We start from the raw sequence: 25,363 nt of genomic DNA, 5'->3' as shown, positions 1-25,363 counted from the left end.
TTTGGACATATAGAACTGCTTGGTTTGCCATTGCACAGAGCTTCCACATTTGGGTTTCAGCCCATACTAGGCATTTACAATACTGTGCCATCCCTATTCTTTTTATTTGCATATGTTTCAGTACATTTATTAAAACATTTTAACATGTTAAAGTTAGTAAGACTATGACCACCTTTATTCCTCAAGTGAGTCTAAATTGTCTTAGACCTGGATGACTTTACCTCTCCTGACCTCTTACATACCATATTGACAATTGAACTGAAATTTTTGGATTTGGATTGAGTCTGATGGAGTTACACTCCATGTGACCCAGTTCTTGTGTAATCTGGCACACAAGAGCCCTTTTCCATATTTGATGAAGCTTCCTTTTGATTGATCTCCAGTAGGGCTGCCACGATTTGTCGACTAGTCACGATTACATCGACTATCAAAATCGTCGACCACTAATTAAAAGTCGACGTGTCGTTTGAAGCTTTGTAAGATCCCAAAAGACGCAGGAATAAGTAGCAGGATTTAAGAGTGTAATAACGGACTGAAACAGGAGATGGCAGCACTGCATGTACAAGGATGCCAGCTGCCGTTAAACCCCAAAGAAGAAGAAGTAGCTGTGTCCCAGAATTCATAGCGCAGCCCAGCTCAGTTTCCAACAATGGCGGCAGCTAGTTAGTTTTAATATTACTCTTATTATTCTTTCTGGGTCACAAAATAAACGTTTAACATATTTTCAGGCGAGAATGTAGCTGTGTAAACCTCAAATATCTGCTCAGTTTATCAAGACACCAAATATTTTCAAAAGCGCTCCGACGTTTTCGGAGACGTCTGTTACCCACTAGCTCGATAGCTAGCCGGGGGCTAGGTCACTAGCGCCGTGAGAACACCGGACTCCCGGCTAATCGTTTTCAAACCCACCGCGGTCTTTCGCTACTCAGGTTAAACATGATATATAAGTCACTTAGATAACTTAAAAATGTTATTGTTTGGCTTATTTTAGTATTTTATTTGTTCCTGAGTAAATCGGTTTGGCTGAGATTAAAGTTATAGTTTTTACACAGCTGAATAAACATCAAGCAGACAGCTGATTATCAGAAGTGTGAGATGCTCAAGAATTTACTCCGGTGTCCTGTTATATTTTAGATAGCAAGGAGTTTATTAAACTTCACCGAAACAATCTGCAGATTTCATGAAAATTTAATAAACTATCATCTTGTCTTTATTTTTAGTTAGTACAGACCTTAAACACTTAAAGCTGTAAGCTAATGATAGTTATATAAGAGCAGATGCTGCTGGTGCAATAAGCTGTAGTTTTACGTCCAATGGATGATGATCTGATTAGTCGACTAATCGCAAAAATAATCGGTGACTAGTCGACTATCAAAATAATTGTTTGTGGCAGCCTTAATCTCCAGTCAAAGGGCCATCAGGTCCTGTGTCAAACTTCACAGCTTGTTTGAGGCTGGAGCCCAGGCCAACTGTTATAAGGTGACAGCAATAAGTCAGTAAAAAAAAAAAAGAAGTTGGGCCTAGCTTTGGGGTCAAATAAATTAAGCCAATTTGTAAGTGCCAAATTATATCTGAGGGTCACCAGATTGTGACTACAAAAAGACTTCCGGTCCTACAGAAGTCTATGGAAAAAAGATTTTCTATCTTGACCTTGGTAAACACTTTGGTCGTGAATAAATGGGCTTAGTCATTTGTTCTGGGTGATACTGAATAAAACAAACTGAGTCTATTGTGTAAATTTTGCTTAGACCATGTTTCAAAATGGCAGATTATCTGTAGAACCGAACGGTTTGGCCTAATGCATTGTCAGTCATTAGCCAATGAGCACATGGTTTCATAGTCAGAGTTGCCCTTCCTTGTTTTTTTTGCAGCGGTGGAAACGCTCATCTCAAGGCTACAAATCGGGACTTGAGAAACCAATTAGCTTTACTTGGCCTCTAATGTACAGTATTTTCCGCACTATAAGGCGCACTTAAAATCCTTTAATTTTCTCAAAAATTGACAGTGCGTCTTATAATCCGGTGCACCTTATGTATGAATTCTGGTTGTGCTTTTACAGACCTCGAAACAATTTTATGTGGTACACGGTGCTCAAAAATCTGTCAAAAATATATATTTTTTAATACTTTTTATTTTTTTTTACTTTTTCCAAGTTTATAGAACATACAAACAAAAATAAAAGAAAAAAGGGAAGGAACACAAAAGGAACATAATGAACAGAATCTCTGGGCCAAAGTTTTTTTTTTCCAATAGTCCAAAATACAGTACTCGGCCTCGCACGGCACATCATACCCAAATACTTTCTTCATTGTTACCGCAATACACTAAGATTTGACATTTTTGCACTTCCAAAACACATGAGAATGGTGGCGTTCCAGTCCCCACATAGTCTCCAGCATTGCTAGGGTGTTTTCAGCTGCTTGCTTTTGATATAAGGAGTAATAAAAAACCTAATTACATTTTTCCAACCATATTCTCTCCATTGTCTAGAGCTAGTGGAATTATGCTGTGAGAGACATGTGAATCCCCAATCATCCTCTGACAATTTAAGATGTAATTCAAATCCCCACTTTTGTTTAATATATAATGTTTCATTCCTATTCAAATTTCGCAGACCATTATATAATTTTGATACAATTTTTGATGGAAGATTTTTATACGCACCTGATATTATTTCTGTTATCTGGCTACCTTCCCTCAGGGCCTTCCTCCTGATTCCTGTATTATAAAAGTGTCTTAATTGGAAACAAGTCTGATTTATCCAGTCCAAACTGTCTGTGTAGTTTGTCGAAATATTTGAATATTTTCCCATCTATTAATGTGCACATTGCCATAATTCCTTTATTAATCCATCCTAAAAATGTACTATCCCATTAGCCACTTAGGAATTTTTGAGAATATGCAGGCCAAACCAACAGTTTGCAGTCTTCTTCAATTCTACACTTCGTCACTATAACCCACCAGAGTTTAATAGTGAATTCAGTAATAGGATTTGCATGTGTAGACTGTATAGTTTCTTCTCCCAATCTTGCTTGTGGTTGACATGATGAACAATAATTTATCTCAATATGTTTCCATTTTGAGGTGTAGTCCGGTGAGCACCAGTATACAATATATCTCAGCTGGGCTGCATATAAGTATTCCTTGAAATTCATGAGGGCGAGTCCAACTAGGAAAAGAAAGAGGAGGAGGGTTTTAAATCTTACTCTTGGCTTTGTCGCTTTCCAAATAAATCTGCTCACTAGTTTATCACTTTTGCCAAATTGTACGTCTGGTATATAGACTGGAGATCCATGACAAGTGGTGCCCATTTAGTCAAATCTTTTTGAATCGCGTTGCTAATCTTGCCATAATTTGCCTCATATAATGTGCCTAATTCACAGATTAGATAGACACCTAAATATTTGATCTTATTTGAGTCCCATTTTAGTTTATATTTCTTTTGAATTGAATCTCTGGGGGAATAGTTCATACAAAGTACGTGAGTCTTTAAGATGTTTAGTTTATACCCTCATTTTTTACCAAAATGTTTAAATACTTTAATCAATTGAGGAAAGGTCATGTCAGGATCCTGTAAGTATATTATTATATCATCACCAAAGAGACCTATTCATTGTTCAACTTTAGAAACTGTAACCCCTTTTAAATGATGGTTTTGATTCTAGATCTGCCAGCTTGTTTCGGATCAATTTCTGTGCTTTTAGGCTTTGGAAGAGCGCTTCGGTTAGCTCCAGTGTCATGTCTTCTATGTCTTCTCAGACCTTCATTATCTTGTTTGATTTCTGATTTCAATGATTCGATACCCTTTAGTAGCTCACCATCTGAATTGCTAGCTATGCTAACGGGGCTCATGCTAGCTTGTCCTGTCACGATGCTAGCATTAGGAAGTGGCTTTATCCTGTCCCTTTGGCATTTTGAGTTCCCTTTGCCTTATTCCGCCACCAGCTTTGTCTTGCCCAGTTGAATTGTCTGTTAACGAGTTTCGGTGTTTTTCTATCAAGATTGTGGGGAGCAGCCACCGAATAGGTCCACTGACTACGTCATGACACCAGAAACCGCCCAAAAATTTTTAATATGACTTTGGTAAGCTACGAAGCCACACCACTTAGATTGTCGTAGGATTGCGGCTACCGTAGTCAAGAGCCTCACGGAGTTATCTGGGTCCAAAACTCCTTTCGCTTTAGATCCCAAAGTCAAACAATAGTACGGGATCACTGAGAGTTAAAAACGGTGTAAATCAGGGGTTGACAACCCTGGGCACGCGTGCCATCAGGGTTAACTGATGGCACAACCATAGCTGGACAACTTTAATCGCATGGCTGGATGCTGTAAACGGACCAAACTTCGGTCAGGAGAACAACTGAGAATTCATCCACAATACGAGGTTAGTCATTAATATACTGCAACGACATGGGAATAGAGCAGCTGTGAGAGAATTCAACATTAATGAATCAATGTTATGGAAGTAGAGGAAGCAAGAGGAATGAGTTGAGTAAAGTTTGACTTATCTGTCCGTTTTGTTTCACTTAATGTACCTTATAATCCCGTGCACCTTATGTATGAAAACAGACCCATTCATCGGCAGTGCGCCTTATGGTCCGAAAAATACGGTATACGTCTTGCTTAGGCCCACACAAAGTCCTAAAGATCAGGTCCTATAGCTATTAGTACCAGACTATTCTGTAGAAAGCATTATGTAGTCCAGGCTTATTTGTGCTTCCTAGATATGCCTAAGACAGAATAGAGATTCTGCTCTGTGGAATCACCTCGCAATTTAAATTCAGCAAAGGCCTGGGTGATATCAGGAAAATCTAATATTGTAATATTTTTGCATTTTTTATTGCGATTCAAGATATATATCATGAAGTGTTTAAATAACTTCCAAAAACATGTTATTTTCAACCGTATAGTGAATAAAATTGCACTGGTATACTCATTCAAATCGACCATTCAATATTTTTTTCTACTTTGAATACAATAAATCTGAATGAATTGACATGTTTTATTTCAATCATTTTTTAACCCTCAGTTGTACATAGAAGTTTTTTTCCAAATGACAATACTGTGACAGTAACTCTCTTTCTGTGGTCAACATTAGAGCTTCAACAAACTGAAGATCATAACAACAAGAAAGTACATCAAGCAAGAATTCGCAAGACAAAATAAAACGAGTGAAATTAGAAAGGCTCTTTTTTGTGCTTATAACATATAAAAACAGTAAAATTAAAAATGCAATGACCTCATATTACAGAAACAAAAGTCTAGATAGTGACTAAAAGCGACTGACCAGGTATCACAGCTGGTTTATTCAATATTTTCTTTGGTGTGTAGGGAGATGTTGACATGCAACATTTAAAACATTCTTCATTTTGCAGTTGAAGGATAAATGGACTAGACTGATTCCTATATAGCGCGTTTCAACTCTCCCAGAGTACTAGAAGCGCTCTATACAACATGCCACATTCACCCAATCACACCCATTGGCACAAGCACTTCTAAACAGAGTGCTTACGAACTACATTCACACTCCGATGGATGCATCGGAGAGCAACTTGGGGTTAGTATCTTGCCCAAGGATACTTGACACGCAGACTGGACGAGCCAGGAATCGAACCACTAACCTTCCGATCAGTAGGTGACCTACCTACCTCCTGAACTACAGCCACCCCCAGTGGATGACTTTTCAGCTGGTGGAATAAATTTATGGCAATGCTACCCTTTGTGGCAATAGTTTTGTGGCCTGTTTTACGGCAAATTACTGCATTTTGTTTGGCATCCTCCTTGTTAAATCACAAAACAAAACAGTGAATTACATGCACATAGCTTAATATTGCCATGGGAATTTATAGTTTATGGTTGCAAAAGAACCATTTTAACCAAACCAAAACTCGCAATACATAAAGTATATCTAATACATCGCCTACCCCTAGTTCTGCATGCACTTTCCTTTTTAATAAAGCATTCAGTAGAGCATTAGATCTTGAACAGTTTTCTTGGTTATGCTCCTGGTTCATAATCTGTGCTATGTCCTGTTTAATTTTTGTTATCAGGACACTCTTCTGTCTTTCCTTCTCTAATCTGGCCTAAGAAAACAGCTTTCCCTCCCTGAGCCTGGTCAGGCCAGAGGTTTTTACATGTTAAAGGGGAGTTTTTATTCTGCTCCATACTGCAAGTGCTTGCTCATTGGGGATCGCTGAGTTTTAATTTACAATTCTTTAGTTTACTTACCATTAGGGCTGCCACGATTAGTCAACTAGTCACGATTACGTCGACTATTAAAATCGTCGTCGAGTGATTTAATAGTCGACGCGTCGTTTGAAGCTTTGTAAGATCCCAAAAGACGCAGGAATAAGTAGCAGGATTTAAGAGTGTAATAACAGACTGAAACAGAAGATGGCAGCACTGCATGTACAAGGATGCCAGCTGCCGTTAAACCCCGAAGAAGAAGTAGCTGTGTCCCAGAATTCATAGCGCAGCCCAGCGCAGTTTCCAACAATGGCGGCAGCTAGTTAGTTTTAATATTACTCTTATTATTCTTTCTGGGTCACAAAATAAACGTTTAACATATTTTCAGGCGAGAATGTAGCTGTGTAAACCTCAAATATCTGCTCAGTTTATCAAGACACCACATATTTTCAAAAGCGCTCCGACGTTTTCGGAGACGTCTGTTACCCACTAGCTCGATAGCTAGCCGGGGGCTAGGTCACTAGAGCCGTGAGAACACCGGACTCCCGGCAGATCATTTTCAAACCCACCTCCGTCTTTCACTACTCAGGTTAAACATGATATATAAGTCACTTAGATAACTTAAAAATGTTATTGTTTGGCTTTTTTCAGTATTTTATTTGTTCCTGAGTAAATCGGTTTGGCTGAGATTAAAGTTATAGTTTTTACACAGCTGAATAAACATCAAGCAGACAGCTGATCATCAGAAGTATGAGATGCTCGAGAATTTACTCCGGTGTCCTGTTATATTTTAGATAGCAAGGAGTTTATTAAACTTCACCGAAACAATCTGCAGATTTCATTAAACTTTAATAAGCTACCATCTTGTCTTTATTGTTAGTTAGCACAGACCTTACACACTTAAAGCTGTAAGCTAATGATAGTTATATAAGAGCAGATGCTGCTGGTGCAATAAGCTGTAGTTTTACGTCCAATGGATGATGATCTGATTAGTCGACTAATCGCAAAAATAATCGGTGACTAGTCGACTATCAAAATAATCGTTTGTGGCAGCCCTACTTACCATAAACTATTACAAAAGATGACTACTGGACTTAGTCATTTTCAGCCATATAACAAAGCTGCAGACAGACAAGACACAATATCACACTTCAACCTGTAATTGTGTATAAGCCTGGCAACAGAATAGCAAACGCTGGAAAGCTAAACCTTATCACAAATAAGTCTTACCACGGCTAAGTCCATCAGGGCCTCTGAGTATCCGGCACTCCTCTATCTGTCCATATGGCGAAAACATCAGTCGGATATCATTCTCGTTACACTTCTTGGAGATCATTCCAATAAACAGTTTTCTGTCCTCCACTGCTGTATTAAACATAAGACAACATTAAACTTCTGTGCATTATATCAAGAATTATGGTGCCCTGCAACATTCAACATGCATAAAAGTATGTTTATTAGCAGGTACTTATGCTACAAAATCCTTACCATTGTTTTTCTCACTATCAGCGGGCTTCATCTGGATTGGATGGTGCATCTGAGCAAGACAGTAAATATATATATTATTTCATAAAATACACAACATGTAGAGATACAGAAACGAATATGTTGGTTTCATGTGCCAAGTTATGTAAAATTACTATTGTGTGCTTGTTAGAGATGTTTGGATCCCATTTGACTACAGATACCTGAAAAGCTCCACAAACAGAAAGACCTTTCTCTTTTACATAGATACATATACATACATAGATAATATCGACAAATGGTATATTTTCCTTTAAGACACATGAAACATCTTCAGTGCAGTTATTTACTAAGATATGACATGGCAACGTCCTATTGTATTGTCCCAACAAGTCCTGAATTACATGTTTGCCTACAGATCAGCTCCTTTTGCATCAGCTGGCTGCTGCGATCTGTACCAAGTTTTCTCTACAGTAGGGGGCACTGTCACTACACTACTTCTTACAGAAGAACAGAAAATAAAATAAATAGACAAGGATTGTTTAAAATAAGGAAGTGCATGTTTATGCTGCATTTTTATGTTAAAAGACCTGCTTTTTTTTAAAACATTTTTTCATTAATTTAAAAACAAAACTGAGTGACACTTTCACTATTGATCAAGCATTGACATTTTTCTTAGATTGTTTTTGAAATACTGCATTTTAAGTGGAAAGTCTTTCTGCAACATCACACGGAGGGGGGATTGTACTCCTCAGAAGGTAAATGGCAGGGTGCAGTTGGTCCATTAGTGGAACCTCGGATAGAGGAGGGACAATGCGGTTTTCGTCTTGGTCGCCGAACACTGGACTAGCTCTTTATCCTCTAAGACAGCGCTCTCCAACCTTTTTTGCTCCACGGACCGGTTTATGCCCGACAATATTTTCATGGACCGGCCTTTAAGGTGTCGCGGATAAATACAACAAAATAAAACTAGTACTGGTACCGAAAAAAAGAAGATTTATTCATAACACACGTGAAAAGACCCAGGAAAACCGAGTTAACGATAAAAACGATAACAAAATAACGCTGAAAACCGATAAAAACCCTGAAAACCATACATTTCACACCTGAGCCTCAACTCTCGCGGCCCAGTACCAAACGACCAGTACCCCGAGGCCCTCCAACAAGCACTAGAGTGGTTCCCAGTGTGAATTTGCGGGAATAAAAATCCGCACCTCAAAATCAAAGGCCATGGTCCTCAGCAGCAAAAGAGTGAAGTGCTCAGTCCGGGTCAGGGATGAGTTGCTGCCTGAAGTGGAGGAGTTTATCTCTGCGTTGTGTTTACAAGTGAGAGGAGAGTGAGAGACAGAGATGGACCTGTGGAAGCGTCTGCATTTATACAGACACTGTCGGTCGTGCCAAAGAGGGAGCCGAGTGTAAAAGGGAAGCTCTCAATTTACCAGCCAGTCTGTGTAACCTACCCTCACCTTCCTACTGTCACGAGCTTTGGGTAAAGCCCAAAAGAGGGAGATTGTGCAAATACAACAGCAGAAATTAGTTTCCTTCAAAGAATGGCTGGGCTCTCCTGTAGAGATAGGGAGATGAGTCATTCGAGAGGGGCTCAGAGTAAAACCACTACTCCTCAGGATCGAAAAAAGACAGTTAAGGTGGTTGGGGCATCTGATTAGCATACCCCCTGAGCATCTCCTGGGTGAGGTGTTCGGGGCATATCCCACTCGGAGGAGGCCCCATAGCTGACCGACCCAAACACTAACCCTATCTTAATATCAAGAAAACTAGTTAAGATTTGACAGTGGATAGCTATTTATGTACTTAGCACTTTTAAACCCTCCTTTTATTCTTTCTTAGCCACTTGTTAGTGAATTTGTAGGTTTAATAGTTTCATAGTTCATTGAAAAAAGTATGATTATAAGGATTGCGATTTAAACTGAACCAATCCTGATAAACAGGGGGAGACAGGTTTTTTTCTTGAACTGATATTTTTTTTATCTTCCTTAGTCAATTTGCCGTTTAATTCCTCTAATCTGCAGTTTTACTTTTCTATTTTTCCAGTATTATTGGGAACATCACACCAACTGCTATGCAAAGAATCTGGAGGGTAAATGCTTAGTGCACCTCTGTGGACAACTGCTGAAAAAAATAGAGACGTCACAGAAATCAATAGCCTTTGATGTCTCAAAATGAGTGATTTAATTTCCTTTCAGACAGACAAAATATGCTTAATCTCTATCCACTTTTCTGATGGATAACCAAAAATTCAAGTTCAAGGTTTCAATGTGAACTGCACATGTGATGAAAGGGCAAATCAAGGACTATCACCTACCCCTGGCAGAATCTTCATGTTGTGCAGAGCATTCTGCGCTTCTAAGGCTGATTTGCGGCTATAGTAAGTTACAAAACAGCAACCTGCCAGAGATTGAAAAAGAAAAATCTTACTCAGCTGATTCACATCATACAAAGATCATGTTTTTCCTTTTTTGCTAATTAAAAACAAAGGACATTAACAAAGCAAACCAAAAATAAAATCAATATATTCAATTTCAGAAGATTAGTAGTATAACTGGTTCAATTAATTCAGTCTTTTTTAAAACATAAAAATAAACTAATATTACTCTAGGTTTAGCAAATGTCAGAATAATAATAGTGTTTTGAGGGGTTATTTTGCCACCTCTAGAAAATGCACAGAATGTCACATAACAGAAGAAGCAAAGGATAAAATAATGCCTTGTATTACAATATGCATTAAAAATAACAAATGACAGTGATGTAAACTTTCTTAAACTCCTGTACCTCACAAAGTACAAGGGAAATAACTACTGTTAACACTTCATAAACATTCATAGGCAAGGTGTTGATAAAATTCAGCTCAATAAAGATAACCCTATTATGCACGCATGCATTTTGCAAATAACAATTCTTAACTCATTAATGTGGTCAGTGAAGAATACATGTAACATAATTTAACCTACATGTTCATGGAGCACTTTATTCTATACATGTTAAGCACTTAATCTAATCAGAGATGGAAGCCAGAGCACCACCACCACCCACCCAGCATGGACAGAACTTTTAAACTCCACAAAGAAAGGCCCCTGTTGGGTTTCCAACCAGGAATCTGAATGCTGCAAGGCGACAGTGCGAACCACTCCACCACTGTGCTGCCCATGAGCCGTTTAGAGCCGCACATGATTTTAAAACAACATGGGTTGTGTTTAATTCATCAACGATTATTATTATTCATTCAAATCAGATCCACAATAACACGTATATGCTGTTGATGAAATGATATCTATTCCGTTTACAAAATTAAAAAGTTTCAAGAAAACAGTGGTTTCTTTTTAAGAATTGTTGAGGACTGATTTATAGACAAACATGTGGGATAATACCACAGCAGTAGCTGTACTTTCCATCTTTTTGTCTAACACACAGTGACCATCCATCCATCCATCCATTCGCTTCCGCTTGTCCTTTTCAGGGTCGCGGGGGGCGCTGGAGCCTATCCCAGCTGTCATAGGGCGAGAGGCGGGGTACACCCTGGACAGGTCGCCAGTCTGTCGCAGGGCTAACACACAGGGACAGACAATCACACAGTGACCAAACACATTATATGTTTCATAAAGTACAGGAACTTCTATATGTTAGTAGTTCTCCAAAAGCCACTCGGACTTGTTCCAATTAAGGACAGATTACAAATGTGTGTTGTAGTCCCCATCACTATAATGGCATAGTCTGGTTATTGAAAAACTTTCACGGGAGCTTCTTAGAAACAGTATAGTAATAGAAGAAATTGGAAAACATCTCAGAACCAAACAGTATACCAGGGTGTCCAAACCTTTTGCAAAGAGGGCCCGATGTGGGGAGGAGAGGTGGGGGCTGACCATTCAGCCTGACATTCTACAAACCATTAACATTAAATGCAAATGAATTATTTAATGACATTTTTATTGCAAATGGCATACTTTTCATTTCTTCACACAGAACGCAAATAAATCTTAACTGTTTTACCAAAATCACTATTGAAAACTTTTGAGAAGGTTAAACATATCCTCCAATAAAAATCCATTCACTGAGATTGTAGAATTCATTCTCCTCAAAAGACTTAACAAATAACTTGCCTGCACTAATGTGAAGGGTGACACTGAGATCTCGATTGCATTAAAAAGGCCAGGTCTGGCTCAGAGACAGTGATTTTGATGCACAAGATGTCATGCTGGTGACTTCTTGCTAAAGTTCATAACCAAGAATGTCTTGCCAAACAAGCTTATCAATTTCTTAGAAATGTTCAAATCTCTTGGAACCTGCTTTCATAAAGCTGGTGGTAAAAGTTGAAAAGCAGGAGCTGTTGGTGCCAAATGTGACACTGAGCGTCACACTGTAGCTTGATGAGCTCCACCTGCAGGTGGTCTGGAGCGTCACCGGGGTTCACGGAGAAAGGAGAGGAAAAACCAGCAAAATCCAGGACACGCTGTTGAAACTCCTCAGCGAGAAATTAGATGTCTGCACGATTCTCCTCATACAGGGAGTGCAGAATTATTAGGCAAATGAGTATTTTGTCCACATCATCCTCTTCATGCATGTTGTCTTACTCCAAGCTGTATAAGCTCGAAAGCCTACTACCAATTAAGCATATTAGGTGATGTGCATCTCTGTAATGAGAAGGGGTGTGGTCTAATGACATCAACACCCTATATCAGGTGTGCATAATTATTAGGCAATGTCCTTTCCTTTGGCAAAATGGGTCAAAAGAAGGACTTGACGGGCTCAGAAAAGTCAAAAATAGTGAGATATCTTGCAGAGGGATGCAGCAGTCTCAAAATTGCAAAGCTTCTGAAGCGTGATCATCGAACAATCAAGCGTTTCATTCAAAATAGTCAACAGGGTCGCCAGAAGCGTGTGGAAAAACCAAGGCGCAAAATAACTGCCCATGAACTGAGAAAAGTCAAGCGTGCAGCTGCCAGGATGCCACTTGCCACCAGTTTGGCCATATTTCAGAGCTGCAACATCACTGGAGTGCCCAAAAGCACAAGGTGTGCAATACTCAGAGACATGGCCAAGGTAAGAAAGGCTGAAAGACGACCACCACTGAACAAGACACACAAGCTGAAACGTCAACACTGGGCCAAGAAATATCTCAAGACTGGTTTTTCTAAGGTTTTATGGACTGATGAAATGAGAGCGAGTCTTGATGGGCCAGATGGATGGGCCCGTGGCTGGATTGGTAAAGGGCAGAGAGCTCCAGTCCCACTCAGACGCCAGCAAGGTGGAGGTGGAGTACTGGTTTGGGCTGGTATCATCAAAGATGAGCTTGTGGGGCCTTTTCGGGTTGAGGATGGAGTCAAGCTCAACTCCCAGTCCTACTGCCAGTTTCTGGAAGACACCTTCTTCAAGCAGTGGTACAGGAAGAAGTCTGCATCCTTCAAGAAAAACATGATTTTCATGCAGGACAATGCTCCATCACACGCGTCCAAGTACTCCACAGCGTGGCTGCAAGAAAGGGTATAAAAGAAGAAAAACTAATGACATGGCCTCCTTGTTCACCTGATCTGGACCCCATTGAGAACCTGTGGTCCATCATCAAATGTGAGATTTACAAGGAGGGAAAACAGTACACCTCTCTGAACAGTGTCTGGGAGGCTGTGGTTGCTGCTGCACGCAATGTTGATGGTGAACAGATCAAAACACTGACAGAATCCATGGATGGCAGGCTTTTGAGTGTCCTTGCAAAGAAAGGTGGCTATATTGGTCGCTGATTTGTTTTTGTTTTGTTTTTGAATGTCAGAAATGTATATTTGTGAATGTGGAGATGTTATATTGGTGTCACTGGTAAAATAAATCATTGAAATGGGTATATATTTGTTTTTTGTTAAGTTGCCTAATAATTATGCACAGTAATAGTCACCTGCACACACAGATATCCCCCTAAAATAGCTAAAACTAAAAACAAACTAAAAACTACTTCCAAAAACATTCAGCTTTGATATTAATGAGTTTTTTGGGTTCATTGAGAACATGGTTGTTGTTCAATAATAACATTATTCCTCAAAGATACAACTTGCCTAATAATTCTGCACTCCCTGTATGCACACTGATATTCGCCTGTGGAAAACTGGTGATTTTTATTTCCTATAGCAATGCGAAATTTGCAGTATTGGGCTGCATTTGTGACACAGTCAAGTTAGCTATCATTTGTGAGCCGCAGTGAGGCCAGCCGCCTCCTGTCCACCATATAAATTTTCTTGCACTTTTACAACTGCACCGATTCTCCTTCATTGCTGATCGCAAATGTAAGCTTGCGCAGACATAAAAACAAACATTGCACTGAAAGAGCCTGATTGCATCATATTCAAAAATTCATTAAAAGTCACCCTTAACAGTTGATGTGAAACTTTCAGATTTTTTCTCTCCTCTGGGCCAAGTTTCATCTCAAACTGCTTTCAGGTTTCACGTGTGCTCAAATTTAAAAACTTCAAAGGAATGTGATAACGTCCTGTTAGAAATGTTAGAAAATTATAACATCACATACAAATTTTATTAAAATTCATCTGTGACTGTAAACTAGGGATGGACTGATCCGATATTACGTATCGGTCCACTACTGACCTAAATGACTGGATCGGATATCGGAGAGAAATTCAAAATTTAATCCGATCCATTAAATATCACAAAAGCACCTCACAAAACTTGTCACAACATGACTTAACTTCGTTCATACCCTTACCACGTCGGAGCAGTGTGCGTCACGTGATAGAGCGGCTGCGCGAGACCTCTCGGCGGTCTGGTTGAAGCCTCACTACCAACCCGGCATTTCATCTCCGAGAAAGTGATCCCACAGAGAAGTAAAGCAAGTGTGTAAGTTCATCCCTGAGTGTTTGTAAAGCATTCCTGCATTAAGCTTAACAACCGATATCTCTCTCTCCTGCTGCTACTTCAATCATGAAACTGATCAATGATCAGCTGATCGGCTTTTCTCTTGTTTGTTTTTGGCCCACTTTGCACCAGAAAGAGGAAACCAGCAGCTGAACAACAGCAGCACGTTTAAGCTTGATCAGCTGTTGTTAGAATGTATTCGAGGATCTTTTTCTACAGCTGACGCTGGTAACTGTGCAGGGGCGGAGCTAGCAAAGTTTAGCCAGGGGGGCCGATAGGGCATTAACAGGGAAAAGGGGGCACAAAGACATACTTTTCTTTCTTATTCTCATTTAAAATGTTGAGCTTTTAATAAATAATTATCTGAATCTTACACCCAAAGTTTTAATCTTATGTAAAATGAATAGAAGTCCATTACTGTATATAGTAACTGTTAAATCTAATATATATACCCTAGTAAGCTATAGTACTTTTTCCTTTGGGAAGGTACCATCTGTGCAGTCTGCAGTTCTGTTGAAGAAAGATGTTGAATCTATTTAATTATTGTAGAAAAATTATTGATTTCTGTGCATTTTTTAAAAAAAATTATTTAATTTATTTATTTTTTTACACACGTACATTAAATTAAAGTTGATTACGTCATCACGAGGCGGAGGGTGGTTCCCTTTTTTTTTTTTGCTGGGAGTTGGCAGCCCTATTAGTTAGGTTGTTTGATATTTCTGCTAAGTACTCTTTAAAATACCAGAATAGGGAGGATGGTGCAGGTTTAAGTTTATTAGATCAGTGTTGCTGAACTATGAAATATTTTGGGTGCAGTGTATTTTTTGCATACAGGTATAACAGAATAGCTTTAGTGTTGTTGTTTATTTAAACTTGAGTGTAAACTTATACAAAATGCAGCAACATATTAAAAACAGTTTTATTGATTAAAAATACACTATATCGGATTCATATCGGTATCGGCAGATATCCAAATTTATGATATTGTAACGTGCCATCTCTACTGTAAACATGAAATTGTCAGTGGACTACTCCTCTGGGTTACCTTCTCTACACGTGTGCCAGCTTTCATCACAAAATGCTGCAAGATTCCAGAGAAATTAAATTCAACAAGGTTATTTTAATAAACAAAACTTTACAAAAACAAAAATTCTATCTTGGATAGCTGACATGAAATTCTCCATAAATTCCACTCCTCCACAACTCACACTACATGTCTACAACGTTTCAGCTCCAACCATTGCAAATATTTCTCTTTTTCACCTTTATTGGAAAGTGTAGTCAAGACAGACAGCCTTGGAAAACAGCTCACGTGTCCATTAGTTTTAAAGGGCTGGATTAACCTAATCGATTTCTTAGTTAGAGTGGGTGCAACTGCCATTGCCCCAGCAGAAACAGTATTGAAGTCTATCCCAGTTTCCTATCACCCGGCCGTGGATCTCTAGGAACTTGAAGAAACTGGTCAGCTTGACTCCATGGCAGTTACATTGGGTCCAGAGTCTAAAAGAGCAGCTGCCGAGGAAAATAAATAAATAAATGAATAAATAATCCAGCTAGCCTCCATCTTCAACAGGTACAACATCCTGGACAAGCAAGAATTCCCTCCACTTGCAACGGACCTCCTCCTATGCTCTCACTCGTAACCATCACCCAGTTGTGAAATAGTGCACTCAGGATTGTTCTGCCTGGTCTGCAGATCATCTAAAGGTGAGTAGAGCAGCCCCATCTCATTAATCTCCGGCCACAGGTTCTCCCTCAGATAGGTCTACACACATCATCTAGCATCTCCGAAAAGTCTCTCTAAACCCTATCTATCCAAGGCGCCATAGTCTTGGACATTTTAGAGAATTTTCTTGGCAGACACAGGCACAAATGATATTCCAAAACAGCAGTCCACGATACTGAAATGCACGCTTCTGCATCTTTTTGACACAGTAAAAAAACCTCTGCAATAGCGTTTTTATCTCTGACCCCACTCACACCTGTGGCCGTGGAATGGGGCAATAAAGCAAGGTGCTCAACCTCCACACCTGGTTTTCCTCCATCTCTATTGGCTTGATTTTGTTCTTAACAGAAATGTGGATGAAATCTGGAGAGTACGGTCTATTTGGTGAATTATGCCCTCCCACTTATGATTGTTTAATTCCTTCCAGAGAAAGTGGGCAGGGTGGAGGTTTGCCTGTAATGTTTAACAGTTTAAATGCTCACCTATTAAGGTTGATAAAGTCTGTAGCTTTCAGGTGCTGCTTTTTAAAGCATAAAACACCTCCAAAATTTTGTTTTCTAAATCGTCAATAGTATTTTTATGTAATCATATTATTTTTGCTGGGGATTTTATCATTTATGTTAATGATCTTACTTGTTTCCCTTATCTTAATCCATTATCCCCAGAATAATGAAGTCTTTTGGTTTTAAACAGCATGTTGTTGGACCTACACATAACCATGGACATACTTTAGATGTTTGGGGAGGGTTTTGTTGTTGTTGTTTTAAAAACACCTGACTTCAGTATTAACTCTATATTTTGAAACTGATATGTTTATTTCTGGCCATTTATGTATTTAATTAGATCATGTTTCTTCTTTCTGTTTTCCAGGTGAACAGACAAATGAGGCCATGGTAGTACACTAACAGCATTTTAGTGAAGAGAAAAAAACCCAATGAAATGTCTGTGAAGGTTCTCAGTCATCCAGGTCACGGTAGTCTAAGGAGCTTGGAAAGAAAAGCATCTGGACTTCTTTAAGTTTCTTGAAGACATTTCACCTCTCATCTGAGAAAGAAGCCATCTATGTCCACTATGAACGACCATTTTAGAACAGAGGGGGTGGCTTACGACACCAACTGTCTGGTATCTATAATCCAGGGTTGAGATCCTTCCCAAACGCTGTTGCTCTGGGATGAGAAGTGAAAATGTCTTCAACAAACTCCAGAAAAGTCCAGACACTTTTGTTTCTAAGTCCCTTAAAATCTATGGTGAAGAGAAACCCCTTCACAACACGAACCAAATGAACAACACTCTCCAGGAGGAAGGTGTATCGCTATCCAAATCTACCATAAAGAGACTGCATGAAAGTAAATACAGAGGGTTCACTGCAAGGTGCAAGCCACTCATAAGCTTCAAAAATTGAAAGGCTAGATTGGACTGCTAAAAAACAACTAAAAAGCCAGCACATCTCTGAAAAACATTCCTTGGACAGATGAGACCAAGATCAACTTCTATGAGAATGATGACAAGAAAAAAAGTATGAAGAAGATGCAGTTCATGATCCAAAGTATACCACATCATCTGTAAAACACGGCAGAGACAGTGTGATGGCTTGGGCGTGCATGGCTGCAGTGGCACTTGGACACTAGTTTTTAATGATGATGTGACTATGGCAGAAGCAGCTGAATTAATTCGGAGGTGTTCAGAGACAGACCGTCTGTTCGAATCCAGCTAAATGCAAACTAAAGTTTGCTGAAGTCAAACTGATTGGCCAGAAGTTTATTAAGGTAAAGAAGTGAAATAGTCCAAGTCAGTCACCTGATCTTAACCCAAATAATTATGCATTTCACTAGTTAAACACTAAACTTCAGACAAAGAGTCTCACAAACAAACAGCAAATGAAAGCTGCTGCAATAAAGGCCTGGTAGAGCATTAAAGAGGAAGAAACCCAGCATCTGGTGATGTCCATGAGTTCAAAACTTCAGGCTGTCATTCCCAGCAAAGGGCTTTCAACCAAGTATTAGAAATTAACATTTTATTTTCAGTTATTTAATTCATTCAATTAGTTTTAAGCCCGTGAAATGAAAAGATTGTGTTAAAATGTGTTTTATTTTCTCACATTTTTATACAATCTTTTTGTTCAACTCACTAAATTCAGGCTGAAATTTGAACTTCAACTGCATCTGAGCAGAACAACAGTTTAAAAAAAAAAAAGTTGCCTCTGTCCAAATATTTATGGACCAACTATTTCTCAACATTAATTACTGCTAATAAGCACAGCCAGAGAGTTCTTTAACACAGCGGACCGTCTCTTAAATAACACAAATTTTAATCAGATTCAAAGTGGGAAGTTAACTTTAACTTTATGAATTTTAAACCTATTTTAAGGATAAAATTAAACCCATAAAATACAAAACATTAGCCCCTGATGCTTTTATCAGTGTCACCTACCCTACCCCTACAGTAACATTTTATCTTCATTTATACCAACCTCTTTAGATGAGCTTTTAAATACTGTGACTGACATTGACACAACAATCAACCATCACATTTTGATAGAGAGGCATGGGTTAGTATATCTGGGACAGCTCTGCAATGGTTAAGATAATTTCAGAAAAATTGCAAATTTTCTGTTTCCACTAGTGACCAAGGGTCACTGAATTGGAGTCCCCCATAATTCCAACTAGAGATGGACCGATCCGATATTACGTATCGGTATCGGTCCGATACCGATCCGATATTACGTATCGGTATCGGTCCGATACTGACCTAAATTACTGGATCGGATATCGGAGAAAAATAAAAAATGTAATCCGATCCATTAAATATCACGAAAGCACCTCACAAAACTTGCAACACGCCGTAACTCACCTCAGAACGTTAGCACGTCGGAGCAGTATGCATCACGTGATAGAGCGGCTGTGGCATGCGGGACCTGTTGGTGGTCTGGATAGCATTTGGAGCTTCGCTAGCAACCCGGCATTTCATCTCCGACAAAGTTATCCCGAGAGAAGTAAAGCAAGTGTGTAAGTCCATCTCTGAATGTAAAGCATTCCTCCGTTAAGCTTAACAAGCGACTGCCTCTTCTGGCTGCTACTTCAATCATGAAACTGCTTAACGATCAGCTGATCGGCTTTTCTGTCGCGAGTCCGTGTCTCTAGTTTGCTTTTGGCCCACTTTGCACCAGAAAGAGGAAACCAGCGGCTGAACAACAGCAGCACGTTTAAGCTTGATCATCTGTTGTTAGAATGTATTTAATATTACTTTCTACTCGAGGATCTTTTTCTACGTAGCTGACGCTGGTAACTGTGCAGGGGCGGAGCTAGCAAAGTTTAGCCAGGGGGGCCGATAGGGCATTAACAGGGAAAAGGGGGCACAAAGACATACTTTTCTTTCTTATTCTCATTTAAAATGTCGAGCTTTTAATAAATAATTATCTGACACCCAAAGTTTTAATTTGATGTAAAATGAATAGAAGTCAATTACTGTATATAGTAACTGTTAAGTCTAATATATATACCCTAGTAAGCTATAGTACTTTTTCCTTTGGGAAGGTACCATCTGTGCAGTCTGCAATTTTGTTGAAGAAAGATGTTGAATCTATTTAATATTTCTTGAAAAATAATTGATTTCTGTGCATTTTTTTTCACACTGCATCAAATTAAGGTTGATTACGTCGATTAAGCATCATGAGGTGGAGCGTGAGGGGTGGTTCCCTATTTTGGGGCAGGGATAGCTCAGTAGGTAGAGTGGTGGCCCCATGATCGGGAGGTCGGGGGTTCGATTCCCCTGAACAGCTACCCTGAGGTACCCCTGAGCAAGGTACCGTCCCTACACACTGCTCCCCGGGTGCCCAATGGCTGCCCACTGCTTCACTGGTGGAGTGTGAGGGGTGGTTCCCTATTTTTTATTTATTTATTTTTGTTGTTGCTGGGAGTTGGAACCCTATTAGTTAGGTTGCTTAATATTTACGCTAAGTACTCTTTAAAATACCAGAATAGGGAGGATGGTGTAGGTTTAAGTTTATTACATTGATCAGTATTGCTGAACTATGAAATATTTTTTTTTGCATACAGGTATAACAGAATAGCTTTAGTGTAGTTGTTGTTTTAAACTTGAGTATGAACTTATACAAAATGCAGCAAGATATTTAAAAAACAGTTTTGTTGATTAAAAAACACTATATCGGATTCATATCGGTATCGGCAGATATCCAAATTTATGATATCGGTATCGGTATCGGACATAAAAAAGTGGTATTGTGCCATCTCTAATTCCAACCCCCCAAAACTCATACTTGCAGGCTGTTGATGTAGAAATTTTCTCCTTATGAATGTAATGCCAGCACCTGTTCGGCAGGTGTCATCTGACCTGAAGACTGCAGCCTAGGGCTGGGCGATATGGCCTAAAATTCATATCGCGATCTAATTTGAAGCATGTGCGGTAACATTATATATCGCGATATATTCTTTTCTTCTGTATAACGTATTTTCCACACTATAAGGACTTAAAATCCTTTAATATTCTCAAAAATCGAGAGTGGGCCTTATGTATGAACAGATTTTGGCTGCAGAAATCTGTTAAAAATGTTTTAGTACAACTTTGGTAAGCGGCACTGCTTGATGGATTGTCAGAGCATTACGGCTGCCGTAGGGAGGAGCTTCGCGGAGTAATCTGGGTCCAAAACTCCGTCCACTTCCCAAAGTCAAACCAACACTAAGAGTTAAAAACGGTCTAAATTCTTTCATCTTTAATTAAATCATCAGCGTTGCTGCTTTACCAGGTGTAACAATTAAGTTTAACATCCAGGCATCCATGAAAACAGAATTTCTTAAATTTAACGGAGTTAGAAGTTAACAGGAAGTTAGCTCGCTAGTTTACACCTAAACATTTCATAGCATGTTCTGACTGAGAGATTTTTGAAACTAATTCAAATGTACAGCTCTGCTATCACTTCCAACATAAATGAAGACAGAAAACTAAACAGCAGCGGCGTTTGCAGGGTTACTGAAGTTGGACTAGCTGGTATATAATGTTGTGCTACGTGATTGCTAGCGACACAGCTATGTTAGCATAACATTAGCACAGTGAAGCTGGAGGATGAACGCCAACTTTTTTTCCACTCATTAAAAGTTAACGTGAGGGATTCTGGTGGTCAGGGACAAATGCAATCGCATAGCAGGATGCTGTACACGGGCCAAACTTCAGTCAGGAGAACAACTGAGATTATTCATCCACAATACGAGGTTAGTTATTAATATACTGCAACAACATGGGAACAGAACAGCTGTGAGAGAATTCAACATTAATGAATCAATGTTACGGAAGTGGAGGAAGCGCAGTTTTTGGCTTTCCCCATATTTCAACAGTGCTTCATCTCTTTGCTGTGACTGTCGCCATAATTTGCAGATGATAATGGTTGTAGCCGCTGCGATGCTTTCGACCAAAACAGGCGCAGCTTGATGACATCATCAACATACGCTATCGCGATAGAGCGATATAGTCAAAATCTCTATCGTTGGCCAAATTTATATCGTTTATATCGTATATCGTTTATATTGCCCACCCCTACTGCAGCCCATTTAGTTTGAACAAATTGTGTTTGTAATTGTGACAAAGAAGTTACATTTAAGGGTGACATATTAGACTACTACAGGTTCAGAATGAATACAGCTGTTGTATTATGCCTCTCTCATCTGGATATTTGCTGTTTCTTAATGACCTTATGTGAGTATAACTACATGCCGCCGACCTTTGCTCTGCGGTGGATTCTGGCTGCGGTCTCGGAGAACATTAATCTCGTAGACTGCTCCATAAGGTTCAAACAGTTCACGAAGCTGCTCTTCCGACCAAGACCGGGGAATCTGTCCAACAAACATTTTAATGGCATCAATATCTGGTTGGTCAGGGTGGTCCAGGGACCCATTCATCTTCTTCCCACTAGAAAGACAGACAACCGTCCATTAAATTGGAGCTAGAAACAAACTTAAAAGTATGCATTAAACAATAGTGTACATGTACAACATTTATCGATTAGGGTCTGACAGAAAGTGGCTATGGTCACATTTTCACACATTTCTCTAAAATCACCTCTGATTAGGAGCATAAATGACTGATTGTGGTTTTTACTGATTAATTCTATGAATACTCACGAAAGGGACACAAAATATGTTAATTGAATTAATTTCACTTTAATTTTACTCATCTAGCACCAAATCACAACAGCAGTCATCTCAAGGCGCTTAGGGCATTCGCCTCTTTGTTAGATACACTTGATCAACGACACATTAATGCAAATAACTAGTGAGCCAATCACATGGTAGCAACTCAATGCATTCCAGCATGTAGACAGAGTCGAGATGATGCACTGAAGTTCAAACCAGGCAACAGAATGGTGAGGAAAAGTTATTTAAGTGACTTAATGTGGACGGTTTTTGATGCTGCTGTTCTAAGTATTTCAGATACTGCTAATTTGCTCAATCAGCTCTCTAAGTTATAGAGAATGGTCTAAAAAATTTAAATATCCAGTGAGCGGCAGTTTTGTGGGTGAAAATTTCTTGTTTATGCCTGAGATCGGAGCAGAATAGTCAGGCTGCTTCAATCTGATACGAAGCCAACATTAATTCAATAACAAGCCCACTAAGGTAAACAACCGTGATATTAAGAAGTCCATCTGTGAACACATAACACGCCTAATCTTGGAAGAAATGGGTTACAGCAGCGGAAAACCATGCCAGGTGCCACTCCTATCAGATAAGAACAAAACAAGAACAAGGAAACTGAAGCAATTCTAATGGTCTGTTGAGTCAATGTCTGCTGTGAACGGTAGGGTCAGAATTTGGTGTAAACAACATGAAAACATTAATCAGTCCTGCTTTGTATCATCCACTCAGGCTGGTGGCAGGGCAGCGGTGTGGAGGATATATTCCTCGTCTCAACCGAGTATTGTTTGAAAGAAAGTGCTTTTTTCAGTCTGAAGACCAGAAGCTGCTGCTGGCCTTCTACCACTCCTCAGTGGAGGGCATGCTCTCTTACTGCCTGGGAGTTTGGTACACAGGGGCCAATACTGAGAGCAGGAAGGCTGCACAGAGGGTTATTAACAATGCCCCAAAAGGCAGCCCTCTGCCAGCCCTGGAGGCCATTGCCAGATCCTCCTGTCTCAGGAAAAACAGGGTCATCACAGGGGACCTTGCACGCTGCCCACCCATTTTACACGCTGCCCTGTGGGGTTTTTTCCTATCCTGAATATTTATTATTACTTATTAATTAATGCATAAGTACTTCTTATGTGATTTCAAATGGAATAAGCGATAGAACACTCAATTACTAAAATAATCAAAGCACTACAGATTATTACCTGTACTAGCCTTACAATGCACTAAGGAATTTTTAATGTCTAATTAAGCTGCGCTGGCTTTTGCGATCTCACACCATCTTTATCAGGTTATGTACAGAAAAGTTCAGGCTGCACTATGCCAGTAACATACACATAGTGGACTCCTGCTTAAATACAAATTCCATTATTGACAATAATCTGGACTTTTTTTCCAGGGAAGACTTTTTGCTGAAATTTTAAGGAACCCATGTAGTGAAAGACCTACAAGCTCGTTTTTTTTGTTAAACAGAATGCATATTTGATGGAGCGCATAATTAGTTTTTTTTAAGTATTTATTTTTTAACTCTTTCACTATAAAAGGAAATACAGCTTTAAATAAAAGCATATACATAGACTGCCGACACAAACACTGAATGTCTTGTATATATATAACAAAAAAAAAAAAAGATGTTGAAATCGGGACTTCTGAGGAATTTCACTATCTTGTAGTACACATATTTATTGCTAAATGTACACTCCACTACAATTCTTTCCAGCTGACTTCAAGAGGCACCTGGAATAATGAACCTGGCTAGGAAGGGTTACTTACACAGGACTAGCATTTAAAGAGCAATGGTCCACCATCATCTCTGGGAGAAAATCCAGCTTAAAAGAAGCCATGCTGATAAAATCTGTATCTTTCTTCTTCTTCAGCACAATGGAAGTAAACTCACAAGGCGATCAGAAGGTAGAGGCAAACTCCAGATTGCACACTTGCTGTTAAGTCCCCGAGGACTGGTGTCATAGGGCAGCAGTGTGCAAAAAACCAGAGGGAAAAAAATAAACCAATCCACATGAAAACCCGTGTGTTTGAACACAAAAACAAACCAAAAAAAAAAAAATCAAGTAAAGGGACACTTATGTTTGAGATGAAAGAAGAACAAAAACGTCAGAGACAAACTGGCAGGCCTTCAGGTTAGCTTACCAGGCTCTGGGACAGAGACTAAAAACTGCATGTAGTTCATGGAAACAGAGGGATGCTGGGATAACTGGGACTAGAGTGCGTAATAGCCATATGAATGACCACAATCAAAGTGCTGATGATCCAGGGCCTTTGTGAACATTTCTCCTAGGCCAGCAAATCTGGCTGCAGCGTCAGATAAACAAGGTGTCAGATTGATGGTGATAAGGCCCAGTGGTCAGAGGGAATGAAAAGGGGAGTGAATAGTACTCCCCAGCCAGCAGCTAATCCCTGGACTAGCTACACCAAGAGTAACAATTAGGTTCCGGCCTGAGGGGCCCGTGTTTTCGCTGTTGTCTTACATGCTGCACAGGTCTGTGTGTGATTTTTGTGTGTAAAGATATACATGAACCAATATCAAATAACGCCTTTGTGTGTGCAGCCTAAACTCACAGCTACACACAAACAATTAAGTTCACCAAGGGTTACACTGGAAAATAATTATATCAAGGGACATACAGTTTACTGACATGTTATAATTTAATATAAAAACATGCTTTGACCCACGTAAGTCCTCAACAAAGAAACAAAAAAAAGACACTGTTAGTTGAGCACAACTATATTAATACAGTGACAAACAAACCAGGCAATAATTTACTACAAATTAAAAAAAAATAAACAGACCGAATCTGCAAAAGGCAGCATTTGACCTCTGTGCCTTCATTTCGACACAATGTAAGACAGTACACATTTTCCTCCACTGTCTAAAAGACAAATTGGATCAGATTAAAACACACCCGTCTGTTATTCCTTACATATGCTGCACTCTGCATGGGCGTCTTCACTTTTCCCCTCCAGCAAGGCA

General features: G+C 39.4%; 1 protein-coding gene across 3 annotated transcripts in view; it reads right to left on the bottom strand.

Moving 5' to 3' along the window:
* The window catches only part of celf1 (cugbp, Elav-like family member 1), a 54,611-nt gene that overhangs the window by 19,705 nt on the left and 9,543 nt on the right, over window positions 1-25,363 (bottom strand). For all 3 annotated transcript variants that reach the window (XM_085464201.1, XM_085464218.1, XM_085464209.1), the window contains 4 exons: window positions 21,975-22,162; window positions 9,974-10,056; window positions 7,675-7,723; window positions 7,417-7,551 (listed from right to left, as the gene is read on the bottom strand). In XM_085464201.1, coding sequence (XP_085320327.1) covers window positions 7,417-7,551; window positions 7,675-7,723; window positions 9,974-10,056; window positions 21,975-22,162 — 455 coding nt within the window. The remainder of the gene's footprint in view (window positions 1-7,416; window positions 7,552-7,674; window positions 7,724-9,973; window positions 10,057-21,974; window positions 22,163-25,363) is intronic.

This window comes from Copadichromis virginalis, linkage group LG1 (assembly GCF_057382275.1).
Source record: "Copadichromis virginalis isolate Kocher_CV1m ecotype Utaka linkage group LG1, C_Virginalis_male_GT1.1, whole genome shotgun sequence".
Classification (NCBI taxonomy): domain Eukaryota; kingdom Metazoa; phylum Chordata; class Actinopteri; order Cichliformes; family Cichlidae; genus Copadichromis; species Copadichromis virginalis.
Note: the sequence above shows the minus strand (reverse complement) of the source record. Positions and strands in the feature narration are given on the sequence as shown.